Source organism: Oncorhynchus keta, chromosome 12 (genome assembly GCF_023373465.1).
Source record: "Oncorhynchus keta strain PuntledgeMale-10-30-2019 chromosome 12, Oket_V2, whole genome shotgun sequence".
NCBI lineage: Eukaryota > Metazoa > Chordata > Actinopteri > Salmoniformes > Salmonidae > Oncorhynchus > Oncorhynchus keta.
In genome coordinates, this window is record NC_068432.1 from 32,934,606 (window position 1) to 32,944,163 (window position 9,558).

General features: G+C 42.0%; 1 protein-coding gene across 3 annotated transcripts; it reads left to right on the forward strand.

Annotated features, from left to right (window-relative positions):
- Window positions 1-1,993: 1,993 nt before the first annotated feature.
- Window positions 1,994-9,141, forward strand: LOC118391376 (protocadherin alpha-C2-like). Of its 3 annotated transcripts, none has more exons than XR_004827132.2 (3): window positions 1,994-4,547; window positions 6,803-6,864; window positions 8,157-9,141. XR_004827132.2 is itself a non-coding variant. In XM_035782728.2 (3 exons), exons 1-2 carry the CDS (start codon window positions 2,094-2,096, stop codon window positions 6,812-6,814), a joined length of 2,466 nt encoding a protein of 821 aa, XP_035638621.1. In that variant the 5' UTR covers window positions 1,994-2,093; the 3' UTR covers window positions 6,815-6,839; window positions 8,157-9,141. The 3 variants fall into 3 exon arrangements, 2 of the variants coding, with proteins under 2 accessions (XP_035638621.1, XP_035638620.1); XM_035782728.2 differs by having other exon boundaries at window positions 6,803-6,839; XM_035782727.2 differs by lacking the exon at window positions 6,803-6,864 and having other exon boundaries at window positions 2,094-4,547.
- Window positions 9,142-9,558: the final 417 nt, after the last annotated feature.

Genomic DNA, 9,558 nt, shown 5'->3' on the forward strand with positions numbered 1-9,558 from the left:
CAGCTGATCTTTCTCAGCAGTCACTGGACAAGTCCAGATATTCAGATTCCAAGAACACAGGATGAGATGTTACTATCCTTTGTGCAAGCACTTCCAAGAGTTAATGAACAGTGAGCGTGGTGAAATTTGGGGAGCGCATCGTCAGTAGTGTAACTTTCTGTACCTATCACAAATTAATACATACATACCACTTGCAGTTTGGAACTGCAAGTGGTACAACAGTATCTGCCTTATCCAGCATATCCTACTCTCTCCCTTCTTTTACAGTTGGAGCGGCTATCCTTTCACCCTCCTCCATGGCTGTTAGCTACCTACCAACAAATGCATTTGGAGTTTATTTTTTACAATGATAAATACATCAAGATAGCTAGCTAATATGAAGTTTGGTAGCTTGTGATATTTAATTCAGCTATACAGTATGTAAAGTTGTCTATATAACTAGCTAGCTATATGTAACGGATGTGAAACGGCTAGCTTAGTTAGCGGTGCGCGCTAAATAGCGTTTCAATCGGTTACCTCACTTGCTCAGAGACCTTGAAGTAGTAGGTCCCCTTGCTCTGCAAGGGCCGCGGCTTTTGTGGAGCGATGGGTAACGATGCTTCGAGGGTGACTGTTGTCGATGTGTGCAGAGGGTCCCTGGTTCGCACCCGGGTATGGGCGAGGGGACGGTTTAAAATGATTCTGTTACATTGATGCTGTTGACCCGGATTACTGGTTGCTGCGGAAAAAGGAGGAAGGTCAAAAGGGGGGTGAGTGTAACGGATGTGAAACGGCTAGCTTAGTTAGCGGTGCGCGCTAAATATCATTTCAATCGGTTACGTCACTTGCTCTGAGACCTTGAAGTAGTAGTTCCCCTTGCTCTGCAAGGGCCGCGGCTTTTGTGGAGCGATGGGTAACGATGCTTCAAGGGTGACTGTTGTCGATGTGTGCAGAGGGTCCCTGGTTCGCGCCCGGGTATGGGCGAGGGGGACGGACGTAAAGTTATTCTGTCACATATATTAGCAGCTCATTTTAGTTAGCCTGCACTGTAGCTAGTTAGCTAATAATACATTGTTGTTTTTTGTACATTTTCGAAAAGTATTTACTTAGGTTCTCCAAGCCATGTGGAGAACCTATTCATTTAATAACCAGACCTTCATACAAATGCGCTATGCTTTATTCTTGATGCACAACCAACTGCTGTTAACTATATGCTGCCATATTCTGCCAGCACTGCCACAACCGAGCCATTCTGAGCGGTCGAAGCGGCACGCAACAATTTACGGTGTGCTAGTGTACAGGAGCCGTAAAGTGGTGGCTTTGAGGTGCTGATTATCACAAATTGCAGCTTTTTAAGATATGAGGGTATGCAGAATAATTGCAATACTATACTTTCTCTTGTTGACTTGTTTAGGCCTATTTCTTTTGAATGTTTTATAGACCAATATTGGACACTGTGCTAATGCTCCTTCGTCACTCAGACACACAATAGCCTATACTAGTGGACATAATTTTGGCTTGACATCTACTTCAATATTAATAACACTTCTGGTCATTATAGAGTTCCTCATTCAAACAATATTTTTTGAAGGCATGTTGTGTGGTGCTAAAATTACTATTGAGAACTTGCGTTGGATTTGTTGTACTTCATTAAATTGGTATTCATACATTAGTCAAAAAAAGAGAACCACAGAATTAGAGTGCAACAACAGAATCTCAGACAATGTGCATATGCAAACTTTTTAAACAGGCAGCCGTTAGTGCCTCACATAGGAAATGGTTGCAATAACCTTTCGAAATATTACTTTCCGTCTGTAAACATTAATTAACGTTACGTTCGTAACCATAACATTCATAATAAGGTACAACCATTTTACATAGCACACATCATGTCGCTGTTCCTTTTCAATGACGACTACCCAGCAGACGTCATCACGATTGGGAGAGCAGCGCACCGCAGTTGTACGGCGTGGAAGCTAGGCATGAATTCCCCGGTGCAGAACAGAAGGCTACGGATTGTTTCTCACGTAAGCAATAGCTCGTAGATGTAAAGTTATTCGTCTTTAACGGATTGCTTCAAGTATTGACCTAATTTAACATATTTCTTTGCAATAATGGCGCTTTCCATTGCAACTGAATGGACAAGGTGCGTCACCGTTCTCTTTGTATTCAGCGCGATGTGGGGAATTGCTTTGTCCATTAATCGCTACTCTATTCCCGAGGAAATGCAAGAGGGTTCCGTTGTTGCAAACCTGGCTACAGATTTGGGACTTGACCTTCGCACTCTGATAACACGCAAGGCAAAGCTTGACATCATCCACAGAAACAAATATTTGGACATTAACAAAGAAACGGGAGACCTGTTCATACTTGAAAAGATAGATAGGGAATATATATGCTCGAGCAAGACAACGTCTTGTTTTCTGAAAATGGATGTCATATTTGAAAATCCCATTCGAATTTTTAACATTGAGCTTGAAATTATGGACATAAATGACAATGCACCGGTCTTTCGAAGGGAGACCATGCACTTGGATATTTCAGAATCTACCGCTGCAGGAGAGAGATTCTCTTTGACAAATGCTGTGGATGCAGATGTCGGTGCGAATTCTATTAAGACTTACTATTTAAGCGAAAGCAAGTCTTTTATAATTGACATACAGACGGGAAGCGATGGATCTAAATACGTAGATTTGGTTCTCAACAGTAATTTAGACAGAGAGGAACAGGCGGTTCATAATTTAATACTAACCGCTGTAGATGGCGGGGTCCCTGCACGCTCAGGCACAGCCAGTATCATCGTTAGGGTTCTGGATATCAATGACAACGCCCCTTTTTTTAACCAGCCGATATATGCTATTAATGTAACTGAGAACTCCCCAATTGGAACTCTAGTAATGACCTTGAACGCAACAGACTTGGACGAGGGCACTAACGCAGAGATGATATATTCATACACGTTATATACATCCGAGAAGACACAAGAAAAGTTCTCTCTAAATTCGAATACAGGGGAAATAAAGGTTAAGGATGTGATTGATTTTGAGGAGAGCCACAGTTTCGATATATATATTCAAGCCAGAGACCAAGGATCTAATTCGTTATCCGGAGATTGTAAAATAATGATATTTATTACCGATCTGAATGACAACTATCCCGAGGTTACCATTAAATCTTTTAAAAGTACGCTCAAGGAAGATGTTGCCATAGGAACATTAATAGCAGTGATCAGTATAAGCGACAGGGACTCTGGGGACAACGGTGAAGTTGAGCTCACTTTGAACCAACAAACATCCCTACCTTTCGTTCTTAATAAGTCTTCGGAGGATTATTTTGCTCTGCATGTTTCAGAACCACTGGACCGTGAGACAATTCCAAGATATGAAATCACTTTCATAGTCACAGACAAAGGAACACCTCGCTTATCTGACAATGAGACAATCACCTTGGAGATACTGGATGTCAACGATAACTCGCCAATATTCCCCCAGTCGTTCTACACAATCCATGTTGTGGAGAACAACGTCCCCGGCGCACTGTTGACGTCACTCAGTGCTTTCGACCCGGACCTCCATGAGAACCAGTATCTGGTGTATTTTATCATGGAGAAGGAGATCATTAACACATCTATGTCCATGCTTTTCTCTATTAATCCAGAGAATGGCAACCTTTACGCTCTGAAGACCTTTGACTTTGAGAGGGAGAGGGAGTTCCTTTTCCACATAGAGGCCAGAGACTCTGGGGCACCTCCACTGAACAGCAATGTGACAGTTCACATCATCATTTTGGATCAGAATGACAACACCCCGCTCATAGTGTCACCTTGGCGTGCGCAGGGCTCGGTTATTGAAGAGGTGATACCGAGGTCCACTGATAAAGGATTCCTAGTTGCCAAAGTAATCGCCATTGACGCAGACTCATTACAGAATTCACGGGTCACATATCAGCTTCTACAGATCAGTGACTCTAGCCTCTTCAGTCTAGATCAATACAATGGGGAGATCCGTACCACAAGAATGTTCAGCTATAGGGACCCCCGTCATCAGAGGCTGGTTGTTGTCGCCAAAGACAATGGAGACCCTGCTCTTTCCGCTACAGTCACCATCAAGATATCAACAGTAGAACACATGGTGACACCATTCTCAGAAACTACTGAGTTGCCTTTGGAATATGACTTGTTCACAGACTTAAATCTGTATTTGGTCATTGGTTTGGGCTCAGTATCCTTTCTGCTATTGATCACCATATTGGTGGTCATCGTTCTGAAGTGTCAGAAACCGAAGCCCTTGAAGATGCCTCCTGCTATGAATATGAATCTGAACAGTCTAAATAGGAACAGTATGATCAGCAGAAACAGTATCATCAGCCAGAGGAGCTCTACCATAGCCGATTCCACCCTAATCTCCAGTGATGCCTACTGGTACAGCCTGTTTCTAGCAGAAACCAGGAAAGGCAAGGTGGTTGTCAGACAGCCTATAGTACCGAAGGGAGCAGGCTACTTTGTGTCCAGTATACCCAGAAGCACAGGGCCTACAGAGACCAGCGACTCAAGAGCATCCACGCTACAGGTATGTGCGCCTCTGAGATGGAGTCCCGGAGCAGTTTTCCTCTGACATATACTTCCTTATATGAAATGCACACTCTTCCTTCCTTCATGTAATCACACATCTGACAAGGTTGGATTGATGAAAGCAGTAGCCTTTCTTTCATAGAGACTATCACGTGTCACTGATTACATGAATGAAGGACGCATTAAAATACTATTCAAACAGGGCCTTGTTGTGTAAAAAAAAAAGTTTTTATACCAGAGCCACCTCTGCATTATTTTTGAGACCAAAGCCACCTCTGCCGGTTCCTATGCGTGTCCTCTGCGCATCCTTCAGACTGACCGTTTGACCAACTTTACACAATCATATTCCACTGAGAGGAGGAGCCTATAGACCCTGTGTCACCTCAGTGCAGCTCTCAGCCTTTTATGTTTACTGACAGATTACACTCCAGTTAATGAACCAATACAGTAGTACTGTACTACTTATAACTACTTATCTGACAGGCTACACTCCAGTTAATGAACCAATACTTTAGTACTGTACTACTTATAACTACTTATCTGATAGGCTACACTCCAGTTAATGAACCAATACAGTAGTACTGTACTACTTATAACTACTTATCTGACAGATTACACTCCAGTTAATGAACCAATACTGTAGTACTGTACTACTTATAACTCCTTATCTGACAGGCTACACTCCAGTTAATGAACCAATACTGTAGTACTGTACTACTTATAACTACTTATCTGACAGATTACACTCCAGTTAATGAACCAATACTGTAGTACTGTACTACTTATAACTCCTTATCTGACAGGCTACACTCCATTTAATGAACCAATACAGTAGTACTGTACTACTTATAACTACTTATCTGACAGATTACATTCTAGTTAATGAACCAATACTGTAGTACTGTACTACTTATAACTCCTTATCTGACAGGCTACACTCCAGTTAATGAACCAATACTGTAGTACTGTACTACTTATAACTCCTTATCTGACAGGCTACACTCCAGTTAATGAACCAATACTGTAGTACTGTACTACTTATAACTCCTTATCTGACAGGCTACACTCCAGTTAATGAACCAATACTGTAGTACTGTACTACTTATAACTCCTTATCTGACAGATTACACTCCAGTTAATGAACCAATACTGTAGTACTGTATTACTTATCTGACCAGGGTTTAGTTTGGTTTTAAATAAATCCTCTATGTATTTTGCCGAAATGTCCTCTATGCATGGGATATCTGCAGGTTTTCTAGTGTTTCGCTAAGGGATGCTGTGAGTAGCATTGCTCCTGTACCTGTTGAGTTCCAGTAATTGTACTACCGCTAGTTAGCATTGGCCCGTGGAACTAACGCTAACTTTCTTTATACAGCACACATAAACATAGCATCCACAAGTTCACCAGACTCTGGGAAAGTAGAACAAGAATATCACTGTATCCATTTAAGCTCTGTTCCAGTCCTGTGGTGTATGAACACCGCTAGGCTATTACTGTGTAAGTGTTATGCAGACATAACAGAAAAACTTATTTGCTTTTAATTTGCCCTGCAGTCATTCACTCTACTGGGGTTTGGCTCAGTTTGCTTATTTAAGTCATTTAGCCATGCTAATTCCCAAGTCATGTTAGTGCCACTTCCTTTCATTCTTTGCTTGCAGTTCATGCAATTTTAATAACAAAAAATAGCTTTCCAAGAACGTCTGTCTGCTGTTGTCTCAGACACTACAACTCTCTGCGCTGAATTGCAAAAACCAGGACCGGGGTTTGTGTAATAATAAAACTAACCTGGGGGAAAATAATGGACTGATGTGAGCTCTATACAGTATAATGGGAATGCCGGTGTAGGCTAAACATTGTATGACATTGTTAGTTTATTCTAATTATGTTTGTGTTGATGTGTTTGTCTGTGTGCATTGTCTTTTCCAGGTCCAATAAGAGGCTAATCTTGTCTAACTGAAGTACTGTTTTAATTTGAGCTCTGACTTAGAGAGGAGACTGCCTTGTCCCTATTGTACTGACATGACATGAAAACAAACAAGAGATTTGGATTGGATTAGTGGATCTTGGGTTTTGGAAAAGTGTGTGTGTGTGTGTGTGTGTGTGTGTGTGTGTGTGTGTGTGTGTGTGTGTGTGTGTGTGTGTGTGTGTGTGTGTGTGTGTGTGTGTGTGTGTGTGTGTGTGTGTGTGTGTGTGTGTGTGTGTGTGTGTGTTGGACTCTGACCATTGAACCTGTCTCTTTTTCTGTTCTAAAGTACTCAAAATGAAAGGAAGCCCATTCTACAGCTGGAGGTATGCTGGTTGCTGGTAACATGATGTAGGAGCACTGATTGGTGTAGCTCAATCTAGAATTGTGTTTCTCACTATTTTTTTGTGCAAGTGTCGCTGTCCTGCTCTAATGATAGGTCTAATTGTCACTTTATCACCCCTAACGTGGGTTTGACTCTGTGTGGGCAGAGTCCAGTCTCCTTTGTAAAAGGGGGCATGGATTATAAAATGTCAGCAAAGAGCCGACATACATTGATTTCCAGAGAGGATGCAGAGAGAGGGTTGAATTCCTGGTCTCTTTCTCTATCCCTTTCCCTATTTGTTTTCTGTCCCCCTCCCCTGACACACACGGCACACTCTTCTTCCCATTGACCTTCATTGTGATGCATCTGTGATTAGATTGGGAAACCAATCACTGACAGCTGAGATTAGGCCCAAAGTGGCTGCCAGGTCAGAGCAGTAATGACAACATGTGGTTTGTTTGGCAGAGACTCAGGGTAAAGTGCTAACTAGCACAGATAAAGGATAGGATTAAGGTATGCACTTTCTTGTTCCAAAGCTCAGTGTGTACACCAGCTTCAGAGCAGCGGCTGCATCCAGCCCCTCTGTCACACCCACACACATCCCTGCATATTTTGGCTCTGCCCCTGCTCCCCAGCAGCCACATCTTATCATTGGCCCAATACAGGGAGAAATAATGAAATGATGAGCTGCTCAATGCCTGTCGGCCACTGTCTAACACAGACTAACTGTGGCCTCCATAGACATATTACCTTTAGCCCTGCACGTACGCGCGCGCACACACACACACACACATACACATAAACAATTGCACTAAAGTAGTTCAAACACCAGCTTGCCTATCCTTCACTCCTACAGACTGTGATGTGCATGTCTCTATGGTACATCTCCCTTTCTGTTGCCCTATTTTTGTCATATGTTTGGTTTTATTCAAATTTCACTTGCTTGCTTTTTAATCTGACCTAGATGCACATGATAGATCCATTCTGCAATTTGGCCATTCTGTAATTTCTCAATTCCTGTGGGGACAATAAAAGATAATGATTTGAGAAATAGCCCATGTAGACAATTTTATAGATTTTACCATGCACACCTCCTTGCATAATCCAGAGGCATGTTAATTGTTTATGACCGTAAAAGTAAGCAACTTGGTATCTAATGCCCACCCATGTTCGATTGATGGTGGAAATAACCAGTCAAGCCCCAGTTGGAGATCTTAACAGTTGCATGAATTGTGACTCCTTATAGGCTGTCAGTCAAGCTGATCCCCCTCCTCTCTCCACCTCCTATTGGCTGACTGTGTTTTCTATTTATTGGCAGGATTCCAGGGCCAGCAGTGACCTGCCATGATGTCCTCAATCTGGATTATTCGGCTGCAGAACGTTCAAAGAAGTTAAGAGTGACCAACACCCCTCCTTCAATCACTGGGATCCAACAGTTACCTCTGGGGGCAGCTCGTCGAACCCTCTGCCCAAACATACCACACCAACCACCTCAGCAACTGTAGACTACCTTTATCATCTTCCATCAAGCATGAATCTGCATGGCTACATCAACAGGTACTTGTATTTAGAAAATATCATAAAGAAGAAAGGAACATCAAACACAAGGTCTTTCAAACAACATTGGACTGATGTCATTATGCATCGCACCCTCACTGGGACTTTTGACTGTAAATGTGGGACCAGGCACTCAATATCTTCCAAAATCCTACCTTACCTCTCCAAGAAACACAATTACACAAAAGGGATATTCTGTTTAGTCCTTGTGAGGGTTCCTCATGATTGTGATGTCAATGCATTATTGGGGTATGTGTCAGAGGTCACAATATGGTCAATGCCATAACTCTGTTAGCTAGTGAAATAACTATCTTTGTTCATCTGTGAATGTGTAGTGTGCATAGATAACTTTTTTACATTTTGTTTAGAAATAATACTAAAGTTTTTCATAATTTGGCTTTGTAGACCTTACTAATTTTCTTGAACGTGTTGAATTATGTTTTTGACTCTGAACATCAGCCTATGTTATGGGATTATTTATCTCCTGAGACATGGTATGAGATGTGCATGTTGAGTTGGTAACAAGATAGATCAAGACCTCATACCTGTCATTCAATGAGCCAGGTAGGAGAGAAGTACCCCATCTTACTCCACTTCACATTGCAGACAGAGATAGCTAATATATTCTCACGGTTGAAATCTTCATGATCACATTTGACACTGACGCTATATTTAGTATATTTTGATGAGAAACATTTCCTGCTCAGCATGTGTATATATATATATATGCCATTTAGCAGACGCTTTTATACTTACAGTCATGTGTGCATACATTCTACGTATGGGTGGTCCCGGGAATCGAACCCACTACCCTGGCGTTACAAGCGCCATGCTCTACCAACTGAGCTACAACTGAGCTATATATATATAAAGCACAGACTATAATCCATTTTTTGTGTGAGAATCATGTCCAAGGAAAAACTCAGGACAGCGAGAAATACACAGATTTAGTTCCTACCTGCCTAAGCAGGACAATATGAGGGTCAAATGTAGCCAACACTGTATGTAGAATATCTGAGGCACTAAAGGGGTTCACTTTACAACAATTTATCATACCTCTGTCTGAGCCTTCTCAACTAAACTCCACAGGCCTCTGCCAGGTTCCAATTACTGTAACACTTACTCCATCCCACACTCCCAGTGTCCCTGTCACTGTGAACAAA

Coding starts and splice junctions, on each gene's coding strand:
- LOC118391376 (XM_035782727.2), top strand. CDS start 2,094: ATGGCGCTTTCCATTGCAACTGAATGGACAAGGTGCGTCACCGTTCTC. Junction 4,548..8,156: donor CAAGAGCATCCACGCTACAG/GTATGTGCGCCT, acceptor ATTTATTGGCAG/GATTCCAGGGCCAGCAGTGA.